General features: G+C 49.2%; 6 protein-coding genes across 6 annotated transcripts; 3 read left to right on the top strand and 3 right to left on the bottom strand.

Annotated features, from left to right (window-relative positions):
- Nucleotide 1: 1 nt before the first annotated feature.
- F5B22DRAFT_582750 (GPI ethanolamine phosphate transferase 3-like protein) lies at nucleotides 2–3,805 on the bottom strand. Its single transcript, XM_047973323.1, has one exon. It carries the CDS (start codon nucleotides 3,544–3,546, stop codon nucleotides 343–345), a length of 3,204 nt encoding a protein of 1,067 aa, XP_047836291.1. The 5' UTR covers nucleotides 3,547–3,805; the 3' UTR covers nucleotides 2–342.
- Nucleotides 3,806–4,068: 263 nt separating this feature from the next.
- F5B22DRAFT_9567 (uncharacterized protein) lies at nucleotides 4,069–5,340 on the bottom strand. The gene has a single exon (XM_047980727.1). It carries the CDS (start codon nucleotides 4,991–4,993, stop codon nucleotides 4,097–4,099), a length of 897 nt encoding a protein of 298 aa, XP_047836290.1. The 5' UTR covers nucleotides 4,994–5,340; the 3' UTR covers nucleotides 4,069–4,096.
- A 3,383-nt stretch (nucleotides 5,341–8,723) lies between these two features.
- On the top strand, nucleotides 8,724–9,125 carry F5B22DRAFT_640874 (RlpA-like double-psi beta-barrel-protein domain-containing protein-containing protein; the record flags this gene model as incomplete). Its single annotated transcript, XM_047977905.1, has 1 exon — nucleotides 8,724–9,125. One exon carries the CDS (start codon nucleotides 8,724–8,726, stop codon nucleotides 9,123–9,125), a length of 402 nt encoding a protein of 133 aa, XP_047836289.1.
- An 874-nt stretch (nucleotides 9,126–9,999) lies between these two features.
- Nucleotides 10,000–10,881, bottom strand: F5B22DRAFT_9558 (uncharacterized protein). The gene has a single exon (XM_047980726.1). It carries the CDS (start codon nucleotides 10,733–10,735, stop codon nucleotides 10,160–10,162), a length of 576 nt encoding a protein of 191 aa, XP_047836288.1. The 5' UTR covers nucleotides 10,736–10,881; the 3' UTR covers nucleotides 10,000–10,159.
- A 1,534-nt stretch (nucleotides 10,882–12,415) lies between these two features.
- Nucleotides 12,416–18,180, top strand: F5B22DRAFT_9528 (DNA topoisomerase). The gene is made up of 3 exons (XM_047980721.1): nucleotides 12,416–12,722; nucleotides 12,804–16,277; nucleotides 16,331–18,180. The coding sequence occupies exons 1-3, from the start codon at nucleotides 12,657–12,659 to the stop codon at nucleotides 17,675–17,677; spliced, it is 4,887 nt and encodes a 1,628-aa protein (XP_047836287.1). The 5' UTR covers nucleotides 12,416–12,656; the 3' UTR covers nucleotides 17,678–18,180.
- Nucleotides 18,181–24,687: 6,507 nt separating this feature from the next.
- On the top strand, nucleotides 24,688–27,602 carry F5B22DRAFT_632459 (ARM repeat-containing protein; the record flags this gene model as incomplete). The annotated part of the gene is made up of 5 exons (XM_047976699.1): nucleotides 24,688–24,817; nucleotides 24,878–26,211; nucleotides 26,264–26,542; nucleotides 26,597–27,170; nucleotides 27,232–27,602. 5 exons carry the CDS (start codon nucleotides 24,688–24,690, stop codon nucleotides 27,600–27,602), a joined length of 2,688 nt encoding a protein of 895 aa, XP_047836286.1.
- Nucleotides 27,603–27,924: the final 322 nt, after the last annotated feature.

The raw sequence follows: 27,924 nt of genomic DNA, 5'->3' as shown, positions 1-27,924 counted from the left end.
AGACCAGTTGTATATAGAGTCGAGTCAAGCCACCAACAGTCAAGAAGGAGTTGGTTGGTCAAGGACTTATGCAGCCCTAGTTGTTTATTATAATCTGAATTGCCTAGATTCCAAGCCTAGTAGTCCTGCCCTTGTTATACCCAGTGTTATATCTGGCGAGTATAGCATCTTCGTCAAGCTCTGCCTTCCTAGTGATCCTAAAAAACTGGCCAATGTCAAGACAGTACAGATGTTGACGTACGGAGCCACTCTCGACCACACCTATTGTCTAATTCCAGCTTCCCAAAATGGAGAGGATGTAATAGCCATCCTATATACACCACGTAAAATCTATCCTTGCGTCTAATCCGCAAACCCAAAAACATCGCTTATAGCGAGCACGTTCGTCCGAACACCTAACAGCGTAACCGCAACACCCACAAGGTCCACAATCAAGAGGACAGCAGCAGCCATCATGAATCGCGGGCTGAAGACGCGGTACAGCATGAGGTGACGCCGGAGGTGTCCGGCCCAAGCCATCGTGGCCAGACTTTCCACGGCATAGTATGCGACGAAGATGCCGAGGGCGCGGCTGACGCTCTCGAGAACCCCCTTCCGCTTCGGAGACGTTTTCCATATCACTAATAGTGGAACTGCGACGCATGCTAGTATCTGACCGGCGAAGTGGTTGAGCGCGACGGCCATGGCACTCCAAGGGTAGCGAACGGTGAGAACGGGAATGAAGGCGGCGTCCCATTGAATGGAGGAGAGGACTGCCTGGTGACCCGTCTTGAAGTAATGGTAATTGCCGAGAAGAGCCAGAGTCACTGGGCCGATGGTCTCGGCTGCGATGCCGTTGATATCCAATATCTCGGCAAGAGCAAGTACTTGCCACAGCATAATGGCGATAGCGCCGCTTCCCATGGGTTTTGTGAGGAGTATACAAGCGCATGCGATGTTGATTGGTAGGAAGAGATATCGAGCACCGTTTGCATTGCCATATCCGAGCACCGTGACCTGAGCTGTACGTTTGTTGGCAGAAGTTGTGATAATAGAAACACAGGGTGGAGCCCATATAAAGGCTGTTGAGCCAGCTACCAGCGCCAGCGCCAGCACAACTTGTGCGATCGACACGTGGATCGTTTTAAAGGCCGTTTCCGAGATGGATGTAAGCCAGTTACTATTGCTAGCAGCATCCAGAGTCCAATAGCCAGCGGAGAGCAGTAGGGTACCGCGGAACACATATCCAATCCACACGGGCGCAAGCCCTTCATAAGACTTGGATGTTTGTAAATACGACTGGATAATAGAGGGAAGGAGGAGAAACACGGCGAAAGGGACTACTAATTGCCAGGGCGCCGATGTAGAGGAGTTTGCAGAGGCGTAATAGGTTGACTTGCAATAAGGCATTTGCTCCTCTCTGCAAAGCTTGGAGAAGGATGCTACTCGACTCAGGACGACAAACAATAATGAATGGTAGACCCCTAGACTCTGTTCTCGTAGGGTTGGTCGCCGGAGTGCAGCCATAGCACTAGCAACCCCAAATGTTGCGAGGAAAAATAAGGAAATGGAGTCTTCCCAGATAGTGTATGAATTAGAGGCAAATCCAATAGACTGACTTGCTGTGAAAATGATCGACAGCCAACCCCAGAAGTTGTCTGGGAGCAAGCTGAAAACATTCTTGCCACCAGAAGAGAGTAAGGTGATCGCCACTGAGGCCATACTTCCGATAGCAGTGGCAGCACCGGCCCGGAGCCATTCTTCTGAGCCAGTGACAACGACAGCAGCTGAACTCACAAGCCCGACAACTATCCCACTCAACCCCCCCGATTTTACTAGAGCTTTAGTCAATGTCTTGTAAGATGCAGCGTCTGCGTCGACTGAGACACCTTGTAACTCTAAGGTCTTTTCTGCAAGATCCAACTCGACGTCATCGAGAACGGCAAAGTCTTCATCCTCATCTCGCGACACATATAGTAGCAAGACTACCACGCTGAAAGTCATCACTACGATTCCTAAGATCATGTTTGGCACATTGAAACGAGCCCAGAGATCCTTGCAAATTTTTAGTGTTTCCCGTTGGTAGGCGGTATAGGCGGCATAAAGAGCGGCCCAGTTCTTTGATTTTGTAGATTCATTAATAAGATCTTCTGCATCTGTCCAGAGTGATGCCGGTGAGCCTGGAGTAGAACTTTGCTGCAGTCCACGAGCTGTGAAGTATGATGCCTGATATCGTTTGATCCCAGCTGATGTTACGCTAGAGGCTGCAGCAAGATGATCCCAGGCATTGCCTTTAGGACCTGCGAAGGCTTCTTCAATTGGTCGGCCAAGATTATTAAACGGAATCGGAATTCCTAGAAGAAGAGCCAAGGTCGGTACCAAATCAATCTGATTCACAGGCCGAATTTTGGCTGTTGCTGGTGGTGTGGCGAAATCGGGTTGAGTTCGACCAAAGACAGGCCGTTTCGAGTACATCCATAGGGCGGCTTCTACTTCATCATCGCTTTCACCGCCGTGGTCACCCTTTCCATCCATTCCATGGTCACCCATCACTACCAGTAGAGTATCCTCGTCAATGCTCTGGGTAAGTTGACTAATGAAGGTGTTCATCTGTTGAAGCTTAGCGGTCATTGCAGGATGATTTGGGCCATATCGATGGCCAGCATGGTCCACGCCAAGGAGATGGCCTATAGCGATATCCCAGTCGCCTCTGAACTCGGGCTCCATGAGTGGAAATATGTGATCCAAAACCCCGTTATCAACTGTGTGCAAGTCCCATACATTGAAACTGTCGTAAGCCTTGCTTAGATTGGGCTGAAAATAGTCGGGAAATAAAGCGGTCCACGTGTCATCGCCCAAATGAACGATGCGTTTGCCATGTTCCCGAAGTTGCATCAGAATATTGTCTTCTTCAATGGCTGTTCCAGCGAAGTTCGAACCGAGATCAATGAATGTGGGCAACGTTCCGGTCGTTAACCCTTTTAATCGCTGTAGAGTGCTTGTCGGCGGATCGGCAATAAAAGGTAGTAAGAAGGCGTTATTAGGCGATTCAACGGCCGACTGATGAAGGAAAGGAAACGCATTGTGATAGACTTCGGCTTCGCTATCCTCGGTAGGTACTGTGAAGTCATATCGCAGAGCATCAATGATGACAACCACGGCTTTATTGAATGTTTTAGGATGCCAGCAACCACCATCAATCGTGCCACTCCCCTCCCATTGTATCAACGGCTCGGTTGGTGGGACCGCGCATTCGGAACGCTCGTCTAGGACAAGTCGCGTCAAAAGAAAACCGCTGGTGAAGAGAACGATTCCAACCACGTGCATAAAGAGGAGCCATATCCAGAAACCAACAGTCCAAGAACAGCGACTTTCGAAGGCTGATTTGCGACGGCGCTCGAGCAAGGCACGTCGCGCTTCGTCGGCGTCGGAAGGTTTCGCAGCACTCTTTACCGCATCCTCGGCGTCTTTTATCCGTTTCGCCTTAGCCCATTCAGCCGCGATCTTTTGGGCTTCGGTAGTAGGCGGTTTTGACCTGGCATTGCGGGGGCTAGGAGAAGGAGGCATTGTAGGTGACTGGTTCAGAAGGATGAATTAATGGTACGCGAAATTAAAGCTCATGTACAGCCAGCCATTGGCCGCTAAAGAATGGAAGAAGAAGTTAGAACAAGGGTAGGAAAGAGGGTTGACGTTAAGGAAATACCATTGCAAGAGCTTTGCAGGAGAGACGCCACGGGTCGTAGAGATGGATAGTTGGCTTTGGGGAAAAAGGCTCAAGAAGGGGATCTTTTTTTCTATCGTCAAGAGAACATGGAGGAGCTTGTAGCTACCGCATTGTGTACGGCGGCGGGGCCGAACGGCCCCACTACTCCTAGGCACTGCAGGGTCTCTGCCGGGAGTACCGCCAAGGTACAGTAGGTACCTAGGTACTTCAATACCTATTCATATGTGAAGTCGGACTTGGATCATTGCAAACATCAACCGAACTCACTTCAAGGCCAAGATTTTATTGCTGCGCGATTCCCAGAAGACCAGAAGAGAGGATATTCAGACTCTTTCTGACTATATAAACCTAGTTTCCTTGATGCCATACACAGACATCCTTGATAACGCCAACTCATTCATATACCATCCGAAACTTGAAGAGATTACCCTCAATAACTTGACTCTTCTTGCTCTCTAGCTCCTCCATGTCCCACGATACACTCACGAACCTGCCGCTCAGCCACATCCGATGCTCCTTGCTCAACCAGACGAGTGTATGTGCGGGCAGCGCGGGATTGTCGTTAAGGATACTCCAATGTGCTTCCGGTAATCCGAGCGCGAGCTCCGTCTTGACAGCGCCGGGGTGTAGCGCGAAGCATACGAGCCCCTGCTCGTCGTACTCCATCGCGATGAACTCAGCCAGACGGCAAAGGGTGAATTTGCTGCTTTGGTATCCGGAGCCACCAGGACTCATACCGATAGCTCCATAACTCGACACCAGGATGCTCGTTCTGATCTCGCTCTTTAAGAGCAGAGGTATGAAGAAGCGGTTAAGGAGATACGTTCCCTTGACGTTGGTCTCGTATGTCCGCCACCATTCCATTGGGTCTGTTTCGGCGACAGGCATCCACCGCTCCAGTCTGCCCGAATTGCAAATCAGGACGTCCAGGGCGCCGCCGAACTCTTGTCCGATCTTATCGGCCGCTGCTCGGACGCTATCTTCTGATGTCACGTCAAGGTGGATCGAGACGACCTGCGGAACGGTTTTGCCTGCGTTGACTGCTCGCTTGACAATCTCGTCTTCCAGGCTGGAGAGGTCTGAGCGTGCCCCGATACCGATCTTGCTGCATCCAGCCTCTGCCAAGGCCAGAGCTGTTTCCTTGCCAATTCCCTTCGAAGCACCAGCGACGAAGACCGATTTGCCAGATAGGTTTGCCGTCTGGGGCGAGATGAAGGGGTAAGTATCTTTGTGCGTTCTGGTGAACCTGTCCATAGCCTTGTAGTTTTCCATAGCGGTACTGGCAGGCATCTTGGGATCTGTAGATTATATCTCAATCTCAATGCGTTGAAATGTGTTGTTGGTAGTCTCTAGGCGCGAACAATAGAGAATGAATGATGGTGTCGATGTCAGTCACTTTCAGGAGTTGCACTAACTACTAGGTGATGGCAATTTGAGCTGTTTATATATGTATACTCCCTTGTGTTGAGTAAAGAGTGCCTTGTTAGGTCTTTTCTGCGTGTTAACGCCTTGCCCCACTGCAATGAAGTCGAGGTACTTGCATAAAATCGCAGTCTTGGGTGGTTCGAGCATAACCAGATACCGCGGCAAACTGCCCATACCCCTACATAGGTTCGCAAATACATAGCTAGGAAAACCTCATACCCTTCCACCATAGTATAAATGACTTATGATCCCAAAGTAGCTAGCTAGCGATATGGGCATAATTAGGAAGATCCAAATCATTGCCTATCGTCAAGACGATATTGACTATCTTGTTCTCACGGCTTTAGGGGTAGACCTCCGACTTTTAACTCCAGGTCTGGGTAGCCACTCAGCAATCTTCATTTACCCATGGTACCCAGGTTTAGAAGATCCAAAGCAATACTCATCGTCGGGGTAACTACTGACTTCCTTGTTCTCACGGCTTTAGAGGCAGACCTCCGATTCTTAACTCCAGATCTATTCCACATGCAGCCACTCTGCAGTATGAACCTCCGCCTAGTAACCAGGTTAGGGAATGACAAGCACTATATATACGAGTCACCAGGGCAATTAACTTGCTTGACTTCTTTTGGTGGTTTAGATTCCCACTTACGTGCATGAATGCCCGGGCCATGAGAGACCAGAGCAGCCTGAATTTTGATCTCCCAGCAATGTTCTTGATGATAACGCCTAGCGTGGTAGATCATATCATCGGTTTTGTCGGGGTTAAAGCTTGCCTATCGGAGCATCTACCGGCTTTAAGCATCTGTGAATGTCGTAAGGAAGTAGAATGTTTAACGAAACTTGCGTCCCGTGTCGGTTTGACGGGGTACGCTGTTATCGAGCGAATAACTTCACCTAGCGGAACTTGGCGCTTGCTGTGGGCGGCCCTCTTAAACAGCTTATCGTCTCAGTCTTGGTCCATGTAATCTCTATAGAGATTGAAAGGGTCGTCTACATACCCAACTGTGAACCTATCGGCACACACATAATGATTTCGAGAAGCAAGTCGCAACAAACAGCAAACACTGGATGTAGACTGATGCCCGCTGCTTGTAATGGTACTGTGATCTGAGAGACCCACTACACTTCCCAAACAGAAAGGCTACTAGGCAGGCAATGGGCATGTTGGCCTAGACAGAGCTCTAGAGTCCTGTCTACGAGACCAGCAGATATGAATAGTCGATTCATGGTGTGGCGCCATCAGAAACCACGATATATCTAGGTGCCAATCATTGGGATCGACAGGACGAGAATGTGGTGTTTGCTGCCCAGATCTACTCCGCGTGGTGTGGGCTTTGTCGAAACTCTAAGCCCTACGCTCCGCCCTATGAACCGGATCTTCATATCAAAATGCGTGGAATCAATTTAAAGATGAGCGTGATGTGGGAGTTCTCGACCGGATGCTCGGGTTATGTAGATGTTGGCGAGTTGAAAATTGACCTGTAAGACATTGATCCTACTTTCAGATTCCTTTGCACCGCCTCCCCCTGTAATAATTGGAATGGAGTATACCTAGGTGCCAAGCTACTGCAACGCAACTCAGCGCACCGCTAGGTCTCGAGCGGAAGCTTATACCCTACCCCCCGATATTTACTCAACCAATTCCATAGTGCTAGCCGTATCGTAAAAGTAGATCCGTTCACTATAATTATCTTTATGTTACAGTGGGCTTTATCGCTCTATTGGTTTATTAAAACTAAATAAAAAAACAATCTTCTCATGGGATCGAACTGATGGTCCTCTAAGTGGGGTTGCCAATTATATGTAACGGGTCATCCTTACCCCTAGACCAACAGCCGTCCACGAAATGGACGCAAGCTTGTTTTTATCTATAACTTCCTGTGACAATGCCAATGGCCTACAATGGTAGTTGTGGCCCTGTTATACCAGCCTTATAAGAGCATGCCAGGTAGAGTACTAATAAATGGGAAGAGGTGCAGGTTTCGTGCCAGTATGCCTCGGACTGGTACAGTCCAGACCAATACGGGTTTGGACCAGTATGTAGCAAGATTTCGTACTAGTACGCCCCAGGTCTGCCTGTTATACTGGATCAGTACGAGCCCTAGTCCGTAGTAACAGTAGTACGAAGTGTACTGGTCTTGCAGAATGGGTTGAAGGTCGAAGGCGCGAACCTGGTATGGCTGGCTACCTAGTCAGAAACGAAGGACTGTACCTAGGTAGCCAGCGAAGGCGTGGCTAGCGGGCTAGCGAAGGTCTGCTCGGCTGTATGGATTCAAAGGGGGTAACGTAGCTACCTAGGTAGGTGATGCTTCACAGAGGACGAACGGCTTTGCCGCGCAGCCCGCAACAACCATGATTCCTCACCACTTGCTCCCAATTCCTCGAGATTGACTTACCTACTCTGTAGAACATCTTGAAGCCCGGAAGCTCGCCATCGGCCTTGCTATTCGTGATGCTCTTACACGCGTCCACAAGCACACGAAATGCACATATGATCTCGTTCCCACAGATGGCTCTATATATAGCGACATTAAGCCCTATGGATTCCAGTGCCGCACGTCACCTCTCAGCACGCAATTAGTGAGGGTTCTGATTTAGTAGGTCGAAAGTGTTGCCGTTGGAAATCCTGCAGGATCGCATTTTCTCTTGCCCTTTTCGGCGCTCTGTGCCGTCGGTCTCACGTTATGGTACTGATGCTAGGCTGCCTCTTCAAGCCTCGCGGCTCTATTTACTGAGGGAAATGAAACGATGATTTGAAAACGTCACGTTATTCCCAGGCATGCGGGCAATGCCGAACTCGAGTGATTGGTACCTGCATACTGCACGCAAGTTCGATCCGCCACGTTGCAATGGCAGCAACAGCAATCATTGGTGCATACCTAATGACTACCTCCAACTGCATAGAGGAATGCTGAGGCAGAAATTGGCCCGTGAGCCTGGGATCCGGTAGTCGCAATATACCTAATCTCTAACAAAATCACAACAGGAATTTCCGGATGCAGGCGGACAAACAGATTGCGCCTATTCACTACATACGTCGGGCCGATCTTGAACGGGTAGAGTATCGCTCGGGATTCCCGTAGTCTTGAACTCCTAAGGCGTGGAACGTTACTCTGTCTCTGAGCGAGGGAACCTGAAACCTTCGGCAAGGTGAGGAAGATGAAGAGGAGTACCCGGGCGGTAGGAGAGGCTACACAAGGAACCTCGCCGGCCAATTTCGGCAGGTGATACCTATTTCCACATACTCAAGCAGACGGCCACAATCCTTTCATCACACACGAGGTAGGTGTTTTGATGACGGATTACCAGTGCCATGGCGGTACATACGGCGTATTTTAACTCCTGAAAATTGGGCGTGAGATGAGCCTAGGACCTCACGATGGGCGTTGAACATAAATACCGTACCCGTCACCCCCGTTCATCAACATTCAGTCCCTCCTCACCAGCATCGACTACTTCTCTTTTCTCATTCATCTCTCACCGGACCGGCTCCTGAACACTTGTTCAATTCGCTCTCTTTCTTCGTCACTCCTTACGAGAAACACCTTAAGCAACACGAGAACCAATCCCCTAAAAAACAAAAAAAGCCAAAATGCAGTCCTTCACCAAGATCGTCATCGCCGTCGCCGCCGCAGCCGGCCTCGTCTCCGCTGCCCCGGCGACCCAGCTCGAGAACCGCCAGTCCATGAACGGCGACCTGACGTACTACGCTCCCGGCCTCGGCGCCTGCGGCGTGACCAACGGCGAGGGCGACGCTATCGTTGCCGTCTCTTGGCAACTATTCGACCAGTACACGCCCAACGGCAACCCCAACCTCAACTCCCTCTGCGGCCGCCAGATCCAGATCAACCTCGGCGGCAAGTCGACCGTCGTCACCGTCGAGGACCGCTGCGCCGGCTGCCAGTACAACGACCTCGACGTCCCCGTCGGCGTCTTCTCGCAGCTCGCCGACCCCAACGCCGGCCGCGTCCAGATGACCTGGAACTGGCTCTAAATCCCTCCCTCGGAACATTCCGAATTATCAGGAGGGATCTAAACGCTATGGATAAGAGGAATCAAGAGGAGATGGGGGCGGGTGGTACCAGTGTGAATTAAAATGGGTAGATGGGCCGTCCCGTCCAGTGGTTGGAATTCGCGGTGCTTTTTGGATCTCATTCGGCTACTCTGTATCCCCTGAATCGGCTACTGGATGGTTGGATTTGTTGTTGTTCATTCTGTATATATTCACTTCCAGTCGCTCGCTCGGACATACGGTATTGCATAAATGATACCGCGTTAAATTTGCATAAGGTGCCTTCCACAATGTCTGTGTGACCCTGTGTATTCGGGATTTCTCCAGATTTTCCCGTGTTTCACACGGGATGCATGGTTTCTTCAAACTGATCTGAACTACAACTACCCTTGTCCATGTGAACTGGCAGGCGTGTCACATGCGGGGATCTACAATCAGCTGAGCTGCTACATGTGGATGATCATGGTATGGAAGGTCATACCGACAATGGCATTGTGACAAGGGTATCATTTATTTTGTCGCTTCCAATTTTATATAGATAAATCACATACAAGGGACACGAATTGAGTTTCAAGGAGAGTGGTAATAAATGGGGGCGCAACTGTCCAGGTTCCGCCAAGAGTAATATCAATTATACAGTTACGAATATATAGTTTGCTAAAGCAAAACCTCGAGCCCTCGCTATATTCAGCCATCACATGATATGTAGCGGAATGGTGGTATCGTTATATACGAGGCTGATATATACCCAACGCCATTGTCATTGAAGTAGATGTTGGAAAAAATCGCATCCTTGAATCATCTATGCGGTCTGTCAGCACTTGACAGCACCGCTCCTTCCCTGGCGCTGAAGGTTTGGAGGGAGTAAAATGTAAAGCATTGATCGTGAAGCGTGTATGTAAATGTGTCCCTTAGACCCGGGCACAGGATATAAGGTAGTGTCTGATGGTCGGATCATTGGGTGTAAAAATAATGGTTTAGAAGGGGGAAAGGCGACCGGTGGCGTTGGGTATAGCTCATGCGAAACTTGAACTATTCTTTTCTTTCAAACCACCAATACGGTCCATATCAATTGAGATGAAGGCATCCTTGCCTTCTTTTTCATAAGCGGGCAGTTGCTCCTCTTGGAGGGGTTCGAGGCCAACTGTGGTCTCGCCCACACGGACGAGAAGTACGCGGCCATTCTTGCGGCGACCCTGCTCATCTTGCTCATCCGGAAAGGTAATGTGAATGGCGGGAACGTTGCTAGGCGAATGAGGTGGTGAGTGAGGGTCAGCCAGCATGGGACGACCATTGACCAGGACAATGCTCGACTTGCCCTCAGGTGTTTGAATGGTCAATCGGCGCGTGTTTCTACCAGCCTCGTGCTCAATGTCATTGTATTTAGGCAGTGTCTGGTCATGAAGCTGCTGTCGTCGGCGGAGGCGCTGTAGCATCAATAGACCGCCGACTAGAGCCAAGCCGAATAAAGCGAGGCCCAGTAGAGCGAGGGTCGCGTTCATGGCCGAATCCCAGGAATCGGAATCCTCGGAGAAATCGCGAGCTGCAAGAACAGATTTGCCACGGGTAATCAACATGTTGATCGACTCCATATTGATTATTGTCTGAGTGATGTAATGATATAGATGGGTGGGTTATGCGAAATGATCTTCCGTTTGAATACAAATCAATACCTAGGTATTTATCGCAGCACTATTAAAAAGCATGTTAATACCCCTTAAACCGTGTAAATCAACCGACCGAGACAGCACTATTTGCTCCGGATTTCTCGAGACTCAAGTGAGCCGGATACTGAGACATGGAAAGGAGTGGCGAGACATACGTAAGGGAGCAAGCTCCAGATATTGAAGTGTAATTCCAAAGAAAGACTGGACGGAGTCAACTCAAAGAGTGAAGTTGAAACCAGGGGGGTTAAATGAATGACAGCCCAAATAAGGGAGGAGTGATAGTGATAGAGAGAGGACGGCTAGAAAGCCAAAGGAGTGAACCTCGCAAAAGACGGCGACAACGACAGCGACGATGAAGATCGTGAAAAAGAGAAGAGAGAAAGGAGAGGGAAGGGAGATGATATGGAGATCGTGTGTTGGCCTACTGACCCCGGCCGGCTCGCCTGGCACGGCCCCTGTCCAGTCTTCACGCTAGTGCAGGTAGCGCCCTGAGCGTGCCCTGAGATAACAAAGCTACAGTAGGCACAAGTGGTCACTGCCCATGCGCGTTTCTCGCCATGATTGGCTATGATTGGCTGGAACAGGCCCCCAATGCGGATAACGTGGAGGGGTAGCCAGGGCGGTACAGAGCAGCCAGCGAATCATTTAAGACCTTGTGTTGGCGTCGATGTGACCTCTGTATCTTGTAGTCACGAATTGGGTAAGATAGCTCTTTCGAAATTGTGTACCTACATTAGCGCCAGGTGTTAGTGCTCTTTTTTGGGGCTTAGTCCGTGGGTACTAAGCGTGGAGAAATGAGAGCGTCTAACCTCGACTCCTTTATAGCCGAGATTCGAGAATGGCTTCTTTCTTCAACTTCGAAGTCATGCATAAGTTCCTAAAAGGCTTTCATATTTTCCTACAGATGCCAAATCCTAGATGAACATAAGCATACATGTATGCACATGTAAGTCTCTTCTACTACTGATCGTGAGTTTCTCTATACCGACCTTTCTAGCTACCTAGAAGTACCTAGGTACTGTTCTAATTCAGTTCCAAGGTATTATTTACAGATAGGGTTAGGATGCTATTTCTCTGAGCGCTAAGTATTATACCTACTGTAGGTAGTCAGAACCTACCGTAGAATTCACTTTTGGCTCATTTGATAGATCTTCATGAACTTCCAACTCTACTGCTAATGTGTACTAGTACTGACAACACCGGTAACTTGTGTACGAACTCATATTAATGACTGAGTAGTAGCAACATTACGTTGCGTAGACTAGAGCCTCGTGGCCATGCCAGTGGAGAGGTAGGCTCAAACTTAGCACATGGTGAGTGGGCGGGAGTAGTTACATAGGTACTTGCCTAGGTACATATCATATGCAGGTAAGATTGCAGAGAGCGCTAAGACCTAATACCAAGATCAGGAGTACATACTACATACATACATACATACATACCTACATGCTTAGTATGTCCCTATTCAGTGTAAAAGGATATTTGCGACATCTGCATATCCTCGAGAGCCCCTCGGTACAAAGGTACTTACCCAGCTAATGAATGCGCTTTCCCCAACACGTGGTTTCCCCCACTCAGTTTGTTAGAGGATTTGCATGGGTCATCTAACCTCAGACTAAACGCGACCTGTGAACGCGACGGTAAAACAACATAGGTAAACAAATTGGCCGACCCTTATCTGCACTCCAGCAACCGCAACAGCTTTGATCGTGATTCAGGTTTAGGCCTTGAGTCCATCCGTCTGCCCTGCTCTCTGCCTCCAAGTTGGCTTTTGAAAAAACTTTTCGAGTCTGAGCATCAAACAGCCAAATACAATAGCATACACCGTTGACTCGAATCACCCACCATGGATGACAGCATGGATGATTCGATATTTGACGATGGTGACTCTGGAAGCTACTCGCCCGCGCCGGTATGCCAGTCTTGACTACATGTCTTAGTGTAGACTACTTGATCCCGCTCCCTTACCCATGCTGACGACCTCACTCTACAGAAACCTAAAGCTAAGCCGGCCGTGAAGAAAACCACAGCCAAGGCTGCTCCAAAGAAGCGTACCAAGCCCATCAGTGACGATGAAGACGCCGAACCATCACTCACAATACCAAACTCAAAGAAGCAAAAGATAACAGACGATGACGACAATGCGTTGGACAGCCCAGTGGCATCCAAGCCCACGAAGAAAAAGACAGCCACAGAGAAGTACCAAAAGTTGACACAATTAGAACACATCATCAAACGACCTGACACATACATTGGATCCGTCGAACCTACCGAGCAGTCCATGTGGGTCTTCAACAAGGAGACCGAGTTGATGGAGCATCGTAAGGTTACCTTTGTGCCTGGCTTGTATAAGATATTTGACGAGATTCTTGTCAATGCCGCCGACAACAAACAAAATGACCCGAAAATGTCGTATATCAAGGTTAACATCAACCGCGAGCTCGGCGAAATCTCCGTCGAGAACAACGGCAAAGGTATTCCTATAGAAATGCATGAGAAAGAGAAGGTTTATGTCCCAGAGCTCGTATTCGGCCATCTCCTTGCTGGGTCTAACTTTGATGATGAAGAGGAGCGCACTGTTGGCGGCCGAAACGGTTACGGAGCAAAGCTTTGTAACGTATTCAGCACAGAGTTCACGCTAGAATGCCAAGACTCAAAAAATGGCAAACGGTATAAGCAAACATGGCGAGATAATATGAGCAAGATGGAGAAGGCTAAAATTACTTCCAACAAGACATCCGACTTCGTACGGGTTATTTTCAAACCCGACTATCAACGATTTGGAATGCCCAATGGAATTGATGACGATCTCGAGGCGTTGCTCAACCGTCGTGTCTATGATATGGCCGGTACTGTACGGGGCATCAAGGTCTACCTCAACGGCTCGCACGTGAACTTGAACTTTGAGAAGTATTGCGGGATGTACGCCAAAGCCATCGCACTGGAACGGGAGGCCGAGGACATAAGCAACCAAAAAGTTATCCTCGAGGATTCCAAGGGACATCCAAGGTGGGAGATCGCCTTTGCCGTCTCTGATGGCACGTTTCATCAAGTCTCATTCGTGAACTCGATTGCTACTACCCAGGGCGGCACCCACGTCAATTATATCGCGGAAATCATTTGCCAGTCTCTGTTGAAACATGTCACGAAGAAGAAAAAAGGCCATTCGCTGAAGACCAGCCACATTCGGAATCACATCTTTATCTTTGTCAACTGTCTAGTCAAGAATCCAGCGTTCAGCTCTCAGACTAAGGAACAACTGACGACTAAAGCCAGTCAATTCGGGAGCAAATGCGAATTAACCGACAAATTCCTCAAAAAGGTTTCGGAAACTGAGGCTGTCGCTAACATCTTACATTTTGCCGAGCAAAAAGCCGACAAGATGCTCGCCAAAAGTGATGGCAATAAACGGTCAAGAATCAGCAATGCTAAGCTTGTTGATGCTAACTTGGCTGGCACCAAGCACGGTCCTGAGTGCACTTTAATCTTGACAGAAGGTGATTCTGCCAAGAGTTTGGCAGTCGCTGGTCGTGCTATTCTGGACCCAGATCGTATCGGAGTCTTTCCCCTGCGAGGAAAGATGCTCAACGTTCGTGATGCGCCTATTGATCAAATCTCTAAGAACCAAGAAATTCAAAACATCAAGCAGTTTCTTGGTTTGAAGCACAAACAGGTGTACACCGATACCAAGGGCCTTCGCTATGGACATCTCATGATCATGGCAGATCAAGATCATGACGGTAGTCATATTAAGGGTCTTCTTATCAATTTCCTTGAAGTTCAATACCCGTCTCTCCTCAAAATACCGGGCTTTTTCCAAGAGTTTATCACGCCTATTGTCAAGGTTTGGCAGGGACCCAACCCCAAGAAGCCATTGAGGTTAAAGTCTTTCTTTACTCAACCCCAATATGACGAATGGAGGGAGGAACACAAATCTGAGATTAAACGATGGCAATCCAAATACTTCAAGGGGTTGGGTACAAGCTCGAATGAAGATGCCCAGGTCTATTTCAATGATCTCGATAATCATTTGAAACAATTTGATATTATGCGACCAAACGAAGCCGAATTGCTCGAACTTGCTTTCTCCAAGAAGAAAGCAGATGCTCGCAAGGAATGGTTAGGCAGATTCGTGCCTGGAACTTATCTTGACCACACAATTAGGCAGGTCACTTATGATGATTTCGTCAACAAAGAATTGATTCTGTTTAGTATGGCTGATAACATGCGCTCGATTCCCTCTGTTCTCGATGGTCTGAAACCTGGTCAACGAAAAGTCATATATGCCTGTCTAAAGCGGAATGTCACCAAGGATCAAAAGGTCATTGAATTGGCTGGTTACATCTCTGGAGAGACGGGCTATCACCACGGCGATATATCGCTACAACAAACCATTATCGGCCTAGCCCAAAACTTCGTTGGCTCTAACAACATAAACTGTCTGGAGCCTAGCGGCAACTTCGGTTCTCGACTTGCAGGTGGCTCAGATGCTGCTAGCGCTCGATACATTCACACTCGCCTGTCGCCATTCGCCCGGCGCGTCTTCTCTCAACTAGATGAGCCAAATCTAGAGCATCATGAGGATGACGGTAAGAAGATTGAGCCCAAGGTCTATGCACCTGTTATTCCCATGGTATTGGTGAACGGTGCAGATGGTATCGGTACTGGCTGGAGTACTTCAATTCCCAATTATCATCCTATGGACATTGTCAAGAACCTAAGGCGGCGCATGGGTCGTTTGGACGGCGATCCTGAAGAAAAACCTTTCGTAGAAATGGTTCCTTGGTTTAGAGGCTGGAAAGGAACCATCACGCCAGCCGGGAACAATCGCTACCAATGCAATGGTATCGCTACTCATGATGAGAAGAGGCCCAATGAAGTCCTCATCACTGAGTTGCCTGTGCGCATATGGACTGATGATTTCAAGGCAAAGTTAGAGGATATCATTCGTGCTGAGAAGGTGCCATCGTTTATCAAGGATTACAAGGAATTCAATGATCACCAGAACGTTCATTTTGAGGTTCAGCTGGACGAAAAGCATATGAAGGCAGCCCTCGAAGAAGGTCTCCTTGAGAAGTTCAAGCTGGTCAAGCAGGTGGCCACCTCCAATCTGGTTGCATTCGATACACGTGGAATGATTCGCAAGTATGAAAAGGTTGAGGATATTTTGGAAGAATTCTTCGTCTACCGAATGGAGATGTACACCAAACGAAAGACTCACTGGCTGGGCGTCTACCATACGGACTACCGAAAGTTGAAGAACCAGGCCCGGTTCGTCCGAGAGATCATGGATGGCGAGCTCGTAGTATCACGCAAGAAGAGGCAGGTCATTGTAGAAGAGCTTCGTGAGCGCAACTACGAGGCATTTAGCAAGGTTACAACTGCGAAGAAAACCAAAGAGGAGGATGATGAGAATGAGGATGACGACGCTAACGATAATGCTCATGGTTACGATTACCTGCTCTCGGTATGTAGTAATCTGTCCACCAATCCTATCGGTTTATCATTAACGTTTAGTAGATGCCTATTTGGTCTTTTACGCAAGAGCGTCTGGATCGTCTTAAGGAGCAAATTGTGAAGAAGAAGGCTGAGCACGATGACCTAGCGGCTCTAAGTGAGAAAGATCTTTGGTGCAAAGACCTTGATGACTTTGAAGCCGAATGGGAGAATCAGCTGCGCCTTGATCAAGAAATTAGCACCGGCATCCGGAGAATGGGCCGACGTACGTCAAAGAAAATCGGTGCTGGTCGAGGCCGTAAGCCTAAAGATAAAGATGCTGATAACGATTATGCCCCAACTGCTGCCAAGAGAGGCCCCAAACCTGGAGCGAAGAAGGCGGCGGCAGAGAAGGCCATCGAAAAATCTGCTCCATCGGCTTCCTCGAAGCTCGCTCAGAATCCATGGACTAAGTCGAAAATTGAAGATAAAGAAAATGATTCAGATCCATTCGACGACGATGACTATGCCGCCCTCAAGAGCAAACCTGCCAAGAAAAAGGCGCCTGCCCTTAAAGAAGAATCTGACGATGATGACGATGCTCCTCCCACTCAATCGCGAGGCAAGCGAGCTGCGGCTACCGCAGCCGCCAAAAGCAAGGCTTGGACCGTGTTTGAGGACTCAGAAAGCGATGATGACGACAAGATGCTAGGAGATGTCGGCGATCTGGTCAAGGGGATGGCGAGTAACACTAATGCCGCTGACTCTTCTGGTGATAAAACTGGCCGACTTAGTTTGTTTGCCATGGCACGGCCGAAGAGCAGCGACGGTAACACTACTTTGAAAGCTAAGGGCAAGCCGTCTAAGACTTCTTTTGACTCCGACGATCATGATGAGACTAATTACGAAATGCTTGCCAAGTCGCCTCACAAGACAGCAAAAGCCGATGAACTCGATAGCTTCCTCTCCGATGACGACCTGCCTGTGGCCACCAAAATCACGAGCAAGACCAAGACTGCGGCTCGTTCGACTTTGGAGGAACCGAAGCCAAAGCCATCGGCTGCTGCTTCTTCCGGCCCCCTTGCCAAGAAAGCAGCTGGCCGCCCCGCGGGGTCAAAGAATGAGGCAAAGAAAGCAGCTCCCAAGAAGACGGCCTTGTCACCTGCCGCTAAAGCCTACGCTACCAAGAAGGGTGGACAGAAGGCCAAACCCAAGAAGGATGATTTTGACATGTCTGATGAGAACGAAGATATAGAGGAGCTTGACTCCCCACCACCTCGACCTGCCGCGCGCGGTAGACCTGGGCGTGCGGCTGCTGCAAAGGCCAAGCCTGTCTATGTCTTTAATGTCGACTCTGATGAGGACGAGGATAAGATGCAAGTCGACGAACCGGATGGAGAGGATGACTTCGCCATGGACGATAGCGAATAATCTATTTTCCTTCGTTGACATACGCTCTCGTTTTCTTGCATGATTTCACTATATGTATCTGTATTCAGATTTGTTATTTCAGTTTTTCCTTGACTGGTATGATATCATGATGGAACAGGGCTGCGGCGTTGAAAACATTGATTTAGGTGGCGTATTGAATCCATATACGGAAGGTCGGAATCAGCATGTATGAACTGGACGAATGAGACTCATAAGTTTCTTGAGAATTAAATTGTAACTTTGCCTTGTGATATCTTCCTCCTTTTGGCAACTTGTCTTGTAACCTTTGAAGGTGACAATTTTTAATACTTGTATTGGGATGCGTGACAGACGCTAATTGAGCGCTTACCTCTCTTTACTACTGAATTCCGATGCGAGAATCTGTCACGGAGTCACCCTCCCACGTCTACTGAATGGTTGATCTACGAACAAACCGTACATAGGGAACCTAGGTATTTATAGTTGACCCTAGATCAAGATAAATATGTAGTTCTCAATGCCAGACTTACAATAGTACGAATGGCTATAGCCGTGCAGATGTCATGTCAAGCGCTGTAGGTTAGGCGTAACGATACGTAGTAGTCCAGGTGGTTTCCTAAACAGGCACTCGTCACTTGGGTATATCCCGGAATGGAAAATCGAGCTTTTAGAAGTTGAACCGATTGGTCATACTGACCTACCAGTCGGCACTACCCAAGGTGTATTCCATCATTCCTAGTAGATATGTAAATGCGTAGATGCCCTTGAGTCTTGTCGACGATCTGGACTGCGCTACTTATAGGAACCCTTACCCCGAATTCTTTCATGATTTCCAAGTTAATAGGAGGATGGAATAGGATATTAATGTCGAGCTCTTTCGTCGAGCTCATCATTGCCGAAATAGTGCCGTTCTTACTAGGTACGCGTCTCCGGTGTCACCTCTCTGTTGCTCGACATCTATACTAATGACCCCCGGTGTAGGTAGACTAAGCGAGGCACGACGACTGTGACGTTCTGTGCTCCCTTAGTTTCACAGGCTTCTGCAGTCTTCCGTGTCACAATAGCTGTCAACGGTTCCGGCCAACCGAGCTCAACAATACAGTACTGATATAGCTTTGATTGGTTCGGGGGCGTTCCTTCTTTCAAACTCGTTCCAATACCGGTACTGCACTTTACACTTTACGAGCGCTCCGTCTCCGAGCCCCGGCCCTTTCAATCTCGTTGAAAGTCCTCCATGCTAACGCTGACCTCGCAAGGCACCAACCGAGACATGGCGTTGCCGTGGAGCCGAACATTGAGCCGAATATCGATATAATGCCTTCCTGTCCGTCGTAGACAAGGCATTATGTGCATTCGTACCCATCATCGGCGATTTTGGGGCTACAGAAACGGGCTCCCTTGCCTGCGAGTGTCACATTCCACAACTGGCTTCTTTCTCACTGGTAGCAAGGTCTGCATCAAGCCGAGGGGAGGTGGCCTGATGCAGAGATTACCATGATTGACAGGCCTTTTATCTTGCTGTCTGGTGATGGAGCGTGTCTGTTCACCTGTGCCACCCATTTGCCCAATAGAAAGGTTGCGCGAGGCAAATCACAGTTTATGCTTACCGTCTCTGCTGGCTCATGAGCCATCGGCCTGTATACAAGTAGGCACCCAACGTCTAACGTACTGCAAGAGATACTAGAATGTGACGATCTGTTTCACCTGGTGAGTCATTCATTTCCTCGAGCACATGTGAGGGGTACTGTTTCTCAGGACTTTTGGCTTCCATTCTCTGTCCAGTGGACGGCTGAACTAACTTAAAAAAGCTTGTCGCCATCTATAACAATTTGAGGCGCTCGTCGGCTTCGTTAGGCCAGGAATCCACAGTTCCCTTGTCGAGGTAAGCTTCACTACTGTACGACGCTATTGATCTATGAAAAGCAAGCAAAAAACAGCTTGAACTTCACATCGGTAGGTAAGCTTGAGCAAGCATTATTGTACAACTCGTGGTCAACGAAACGAAAGTAGAGTTTGGGATGAGACCAACGCAGTCAGTAGACAATAACCCTTGAGAATGCACGGGCGATAGACCGTAAACGCAAATCTTAGGCTACATTCACACATTTACATTCCATTCTCGCCTGAGATTGCGCAGAAGATGCTTGACCAGCCCAGAAGGGCGCGCTAGATGCTCTGGACTCATTGTCTGCTTGAAAGTCGGCACTCCTCTCACACCGCCTGCCAGGACGACGAACTTGTGATAGCATCGCACCGGCCAGCGCATAGCCAGTCATCATAGGTAGCCGTCGATAACGCATGTGAAAAATTGCGCAAGTTGTTCACTCAGCAAACTTAGCGAGTTGCCCTCTCATTGGCCGCTCGCTTGCCTCTCTCCCTTCCCACTGCCGTCCCGTGGGTTTGGACGACTCGACTCGGGCGTACAAGACTGCCGGCCGAAACTAGTACCAAATGGCACCAGGCAGAGCTGTTGGGAACTCGCTAGTTTCTGTCGAAAAGAAGCGCCTGCTCACATCCGGGCCTATTCAAATAATGCGTCCTCGCATGGCGAAGTGTAGCTTTGGGAGTCGCCTGATGGTGCCGGTTCGGCGAACGCGCGACGATAAGGGAGACTCAGGGAGACTGTAGTAAGGTCCACAAGATGAGTGATCTGCAAAGTATCGCCTATACAAGTGCCCGCCCCTGTGCTACGAGGCCATTATATTGTGTACATACTAAGAGTATGAGTACATGCCTAGCAAGATTGACTGTGAATATTTGACTTGCCTGCTCCCTACTTCTCTACACGCTTCCCCTTCACTGCCCTCCTCCTCTGCTTGTCTACCCGCCCAGTCATTTCTGTCCAAAGGGAAGCCAACTCGCAACCAAAGGAGCGGTGCTTGCCATAGCTCAGCTCGATGGAAGAATAGTAACTTACTTTCGTACAAAGTTCACTTGTTCATACTTTGTCCAACTGGTCCAAACATCTTTCGTATATTCTCGTACATTTACGTGCCCCGGGCTGCCCAGTCCTGCCGTCCATACAGAGTCCATACAGAGTCCATACAGAACTCATCCAGCCTTCTGTATAGCTACCTACCCATCTAGTCAGCTAGCTGCTCTGCTCCGTAGCATCGATCACACCCCAGGATCTGCTCGCATGCAAGGTTAGTATGTGACCCCCTCTAGCCTACGAAGTACACGCTTCGACACACGACGCAGCGCAGCACACGTAGTATATATAGTATGACGGGTGTACTAACTGCATGATGTTTGCCCAAGATACATATCTTCCAGGTACCATAGTTAGCTAGCGGAGCCAACCAGCTGCCAGCAAGCAAGCGAGTGCCGGGCGCAGCGATTACTCGCACATACATAACGTGCACCGCATATTGCCTTTTCCGACCAAAGATCCTGGACGTGGTCGAGGATCGCTGTCCACGTTTGGAACGTTGGCACCAACAGCATCCCGCGGTGTCCTAAAAATACTCGGCCTGTACATCACAGGAGCTACTCTCCATTGCTACCCTGCTATGTAAGTGCCTATGCAGTCCATCAGCCGCTGTTTGCATCGTGAAGGCGCGCTTGCTTACACACACCAAAAAAAGAGCCAAAAAGCAAGTGCATGGTCGAGGGCACGCTACACTAGTTGACCCTCATAAATCAATAGCCTGCAGCAATTCCCGGCGCATTCATTCGCCGTCGGCAGCACTGTTCCGGCATTGCTCGGCGTCGCTGCTATCCTCCTCCCTCTCGCTCACCTACTGCGTAAGACGCCTTCTTTGCCCGGTCCCGAGCTGCCCGCGTGCGCACAAGTCCTGAACAATCACTACCTGGAGGACTGCTTTAAGACGTCTAAGGCACCTGGGCCTAAAGGCCTACAGTAGTCCATTGGGGCACCCAGACAGCACTGTGTTACAATACCTACTAGACCACACGATACCTAGCTACACCGGCATCGGCATCTGTCAACAACAACATTGTCGGCAGCTGGGTGCCAAATCGAACGTTGAACATCGAACGCCCAAAGATACTGAGCCCGGCATACCTCGTACACACTAGTAGAGCGCTACCTACCTAGGTAGGCATTCTAGTGTGCCGGCAGTCTTAGGCTTCACATCAACACCTACAGTGCATGTGCAGGTATCTACGTAGTACCTCTTTGGCCTAGGTACATGAACAAGGGACGGCAGAATTCCACGCAGCAAACAGCAGAAGAAGGGAGAAGTGTGAGGCAAAAGGAAAAAAGGTAATTCTGATTCTATCTTGAATTTGTACACAATTTTTTATATTCCATTTATTTACCTACTCTCTCTTCTGTTAAGGTTGTACCTTGCAGCACATTCAAGGTTCGAGTACGGCGCGTAGAAGTGAAGCGCGCCGCTAAAAACGGGAGCCCCAGGACCCATCCCACTTCCATCTGCACACCGGTACATTCCAGGTACTTGTCAGCTAGATACCTACAGTAGACTCCTGGTGGGCCCCTCTCCTTGCCCTTGCTAAGCCCCCCGCCGCGGCCTGGCCTTCAATTCAGAATTGACTTCAGCTGCGTCGACCCCAATCCCAATATCTTCTTACTCTGGACCTGTCTCTTAGTGATGAGCTTAATGAGCCTCCTCTTTGGCTTCTGAGTTTGTCCACGTAGAGACCAGGTAGCAGCACCTAGTTTTGCGGGTTGAATTTCCAGTAAGCTCTCCCAGGGATGCTGAATTCCTTCTGGAAACCTTCTAATAGCCTCTCGCCTTACAGCATCGCTACGGCCCGCCAGCTGCCCACTACCTACAGGTAGGTAGGTACCTAAGTACTTTGGCACGCTGCCTGAGTGCTTCAGTACCTCCCAGGTACTTCCTTAGGCACACGAAGGTACGCAGGTCTCAAATCATTTCAGCACCTCCACCCTCTCTTCTTACGTCTTCTCTAAAACACTTGATCGTCAGTCAAGTTGTAGATTACTCCCAAGACTCACCAGGAGACTAACTTGTTCAGCATCGATCCTCAGGCGCTCAGTTCATGTGCTATTCCCCTTGACCACTCTTTTCAGACTGTCTATGACCCGAGTAGGAGCTATATACCTACCAACGCAGTATATCTAAACTCCACGCGCTTGTCTCGAAAGGGTCAAAAGCAGCCCAGGCGGTGCAGCAGCCAAGATTCAGTCCCGATATCTGGTCTCGCGTCCGACAGGCTTGGCTCCATGCTGGGCTAGGCAGGATTACAACATTCAGACGACATCGCAACACGGCCATCCCAGAAGACCTACTGTAATACCACCATATTACCACTACTCTTCGCTCCCAGTACCACCTCCTGCCACCTCTTACTACCTTCTGCCGCACCCTTACGCACGTACCGTAGCCGGGATCCCTACCCGCTACTACAGCCCTTCTTTTAGATATCATCAAAGCAGGTGTGCCTACTACATCTTGCCTACTATCTCACCACCCTCCTCAGCGTCAACGGTAGCATAAGGGCGGAAACATTCCCCACGGTAGCACGCTACAGGTATGTATGCGCTTTTCCTATTTATCTCGTAACCCCCGAAACATCGTCGGTCGGTATCAACCCATACTATCTCGTCTCTGGGCCAGTGTCCATCATCCAGGCACAGGTTTGTCAGGGTTGGGCCCCATCCCTGCTACCGCATGGGTCCCCAAGTCTTCTCCCTGCCATCTGCCCCTAGCCCCATCCCCCCAAGGCGCCCCCTAGTGCCTAATTCGGTGGCCCAAGACCCCCCCGAAATACTGGGTACTAGCCCTGCTGGGTAGGGAATCGCCCTCGAGTTGGCGTGCTGCCTTGGCCGCCCTGGCCATTCATCTTTTTTTCCCCAACTGTGCCTATTTTGGCGTGTGCTGAGATTGAGCTCTATTCCCGTAATCAGGCTGGACCCGTTCACATCGAATCCACCTCAGTGTATCAGGACTGGTGCTATTCACGGTTCGGCGCCTCTCTCTAGCCTTCTTGTCGCATTCGCTAACCTGCCTGACATCTAGATTCCTTTGCGAGACCGTGATTGTGTTCTGGTCGGGACGCAGGTGCACGATACATACCACCCGTTGCGATCGAAGCGGAGGCACTTCTGTATATCCCCACCACACATTCGTCGACCCCGTGCCGTATCTATACATACCAACCGACTTCGCTATTCATCTACGTTCATATCTACGCTGCCAGAATCCTGCCCGTCGTCGTCGCGCTCCTGAACTTGCCGAACCGCTCCTGCGCTAGCTGATTCGTCTCCCTTCACTTACGCCGTAACGGTATTCAATCTTCCGCTCGCTCTCGTCACTTCTAGCGGATAGCGACCTAAACGAAAGTTCATTTTCACCATCTGCTTCTCCGTGATACTTGCAACCGGTCGCATCTATAATACTAGTAAGTACGGCATCATTACTGCAGGTCACGGACTGTGCTGTATCCTCGGGTCCCTACACCAAGAAGTGAAACTCCACGCTGGGCCGTCTGGCACCAAGGACATGTCGGTCCGTCTGACACGACCAAGTCACCAATCATTAAACGTCGGGCACCGTCCTGTTGCATTTCAGACCGGGCATGAAGTTCTACTTGAGCAGTTTGGCGCAACAACTGTACGTGATATGAATGTCAGCTAACACCTTCCTTCTCACATAGATAAAGCATTACTCTTCCATACACTCGCCGCAACGCAAATTCCACGTGGACACGAACTGAAGAATCTGTATATCGACGTGAGTGCCGATCGTAGGGAAAGACATACAACTCCGATATTCCTAAAATAGGGTCGAACGACTCTACCGTCTGGCGATCCCCCGATAGGGCGTCTTTGAAACAACTGTGTAAGCCGAATAACCCGAAGCTATGACTACCGCAGTGAGTTCTCATTCGCTCATGTCACAATCATAACATGATGCTGCACATAATGAGTTCGCTACCGAAGATCATGAAGTTTTGCAGCGCTGTGTTTCAATCTTGAATTCCTCTAGGAGAATATTGTTCTTTGGTTCACCCCTAGTTCGTAAAATCTCACTGATATATCTTGATATTAGACTCGGCCTAACGGCTTCCCGATTCTCAGCATGGCGCCTCCTCACAAAGACGACACGCAAAATTCAGACTTTATTGGTAATGCGGATTGGCGTAACCCTAACAGAATCTGGGCCTTCAGCCCGTCGATCAATTCAGCTCGTGACACGGCCAATTCTAGAGGTATGATAGTATCGATGCGACGAGTCACATAGCGCTAGAATCTAAGCTGACATGCGGCAGGCTCTGACGAAGTCTCTCCAACTGCTGCCTCGGGCTCTGTACCGTTGATACAACCCATTTCTGAGAAAACAACATGGGGCTCAAAGCCATGGCAGGTTACTAACAACATGACCCCCACAAGCACAAGAAATAACTTGTCAAATACTTTTAACGATGGCAACAATAATCATGATCTATATCCCGCTCGCCACTCCATCAGTCAGGGTACCTCTATCCCGAGTAGAAGCTTTATGCCTCCGGGGCCTGTAGAAAGCCCTCCCTCCTCACGATTCAAGGCATCCGGTAACACACTACCTAGTGAGGAGAGACCCAGCGAAATGTTTTTTGGGCCAACGGCTCACTTTTCAGACGCGTCACTAGGCAGGCGTAAATCAGCAGACCCCGGCTCCCTCGGTGTTGGCTACAACCGGACTGGAACGTTAAGTGGCCGGCAACATGAGGCCAATCCGTTGACACTTGGTAGTCAATTTGGTGATCCAACATCTTACTCATTGTCTAAGGCCCTGCAAAGCAACTCAGAACATAGGCGTCCATCATTTCCTCAGACGACTCTTGCACCCCCTTCTTTAAGTTCCGAGACCTCCCGTAGTCAGACCCTCAACTTCTCTAATGATCCAGTGCATGCTGAATTAAACGACGCTTTTAGCAGGGGCCTCAAGATAGAGGATGCTTCGGAGTCTCTCAACAACTTCCAGAGGAATGGTGATTATCAATTCCCGTCCAACCACAACGCACAGACTTGGCAACATGATACGACCAATGGCTCGACAAACTCAGACCTTAGACCTTATCAAGATGGTTGGAATGGAGATGCAGCCGCAGCATGGAGGCACTACCCAGGACTAAGGCATCGGACAACCCCTGAGGTTTGGGCGGATCCGACTTACCTAGAGAGGAAACCAGGTTCTGTGGAGAGGGCTTCTCCAGCTGGTAGCTCACATCGACCCAACATTAACAGTTCCAGAAACCTATCAGGGACTCCTAGCTCACGAAATAATTCTTGGAACCAATCTGTCCCACGAAATCCCAACTTGCCCCAAGACATCGAAAGGCAACTGCAAGGTTCTCAGTATCCCCATCAGCCGTCTGGGTACCAGCAGTACTTTATGGATCCGTACCTAGCGCCATATACATCGCCGTTTGATCATTTTGCACAACAAGCTTCAACTTATCGCCAGCCAGCAGCGGCCGGTGGATATGGGTTGCCGATGAACTATCACCCAAACTTTGGACTTCAAACGAGTCGAAACAAAGACCCAGCCCAGAACGCAAGAAGCCAGCGACTAGAAGAATTCCGCGCATCACTGAAAACGAGTAAACGATGGGAGTTGAAGGCAAGTTGTGTAAACCCGATTATTGTTTTGCAGTACTAACATTTGACCCCAGGACATCTACGGCCACGTTGTTGAGTTCAGTGGGGACCAGCATGGGTCTCGTTTCATCCAGGACAAGCTTTCGGTTGTGAACAGCGAGGAGAAAGATCGCGTATTCAGTGAAGTCGAGCCAAACGCACTTCAACTGATGAAAGATGTATTCGGCAACTATGTGATCCAAAAATTCTTCGAGCATGGCACTCAAAGCCAGAAAAAGTTTCTTGGTCAGCAGATGCTAGGAAAAGTCGCCGATCTATCTGTTCAGATGTACTCATGCCGCGTAGTGCAAAAGGTATATCCCACTCTTGTCTCTAGGTTAGTGAAGTGATAACTGACTATCTATCAGGCTCTTGAGCATGTACTAGACGATCAGCAAAAAGTTATTATCAATGAGCTCAGACCTGATGTAGTGCGTGTGGCAAAAGATCAAAACGGCAACCATGTGATTCAAAAAATTATTGAATCGTTCCCGAAGCAATGTATTCCGTTTGTCATGGAGGCATTTCAAGGCCAAATTCCGCAACTGGCCACACACAACTATGCCTGCCGTGTTATCCAACGCATTTTAGAATCGGGGACACCGGATGAAAAGAAGAAATTGATGGACGACATTCACAAGTGTACCACGAAGCTCTTGACGGATCAGTATGGCAACTATGTCATCCAGCATGTCATTATGCATGGACAGCTGGAGGACCGCCGTATTATGATTGAACAGGTTATCGAAAGGGCACTGGTTCTTTCCAAGCATAAGTTCGCCTCCAATGTCGTTGAGAAGTGTATCGAGTTTGGATCATCGGAGCAGAGAAGTGCTATTCGGACCAAGCTCACAACTCCAACTGCTACTATGACTGCAAACAACGACGGACTAAACCCACTCCAGGGCGTGATGAAAGACCAATACGGCAACTATGTCATTCGTAAGTCGCTCGTCATCTTTAAATCATGTCGCCTGAAAATAAGGACTAACTCTTCCAATAGAAATGATGATAAAACACCTGGAGGGCGCAGAACAACAAGCTTTCGCACAAGAAGTCAGCTCGCATGTTCCTCAGCTGAAGAGACAAAACGCGGCCCGCGCGAACACGGGGCTTGAAAAACTTTACATCCTTGTCGATCAGATCATTCCTCCAAAGCCCGACACCAACGGAAACTCTGCTGCGGCAGTGACTAGCCCTTCGACACCTGCGGTCCTCACGCCTCCACTGACTACGGAGCAAAACAGCCCCCAGAGCAGCAGCCCACCGAGCACTAGTATTAGCACCACAGATGAGGCTGGCGAGGACTCGGAGACAGCGCCCGTCTCTCGACTGAATAAAGCACCACCTGTGGTACGTTTGGGTGACAATTAAACTCACCAACCGTTGGCTGTTTGTTCCCATTCGATTCGTCTATACATTTGGCTCATTCTTGTACACCAATACTTTGCGATCAAGTCAGGTGGCATATTCCCAAATCAATGTCGACTCTTGACTACTATGCACTATATCTAATCTCAAGCTGGCTATAAATAATGACCAACTCGGCGGTGGGAGATGGCGCAGTGTCGCACTTGCAGTGACATTCTGCCTTCTGACTGACGTTGTCAGCGCACCGATCGAGATTTCGTAAGGTTGTAATTCTTTCATTTCTCCTCGGTGGAAGGGGACGGTTTCCCAATATTCACAACACTTT

This window comes from Xylaria bambusicola (assembly GCF_022495145.1).
Source record: "Xylaria bambusicola strain CBS 139988 unplaced genomic scaffold F5B22scaffold_1, whole genome shotgun sequence".
Taxonomy (NCBI): domain Eukaryota; kingdom Fungi; phylum Ascomycota; class Sordariomycetes; order Xylariales; family Xylariaceae; genus Xylaria; species Xylaria bambusicola.
This window is presented reverse-complemented; position numbering and strand designations above follow the sequence as displayed.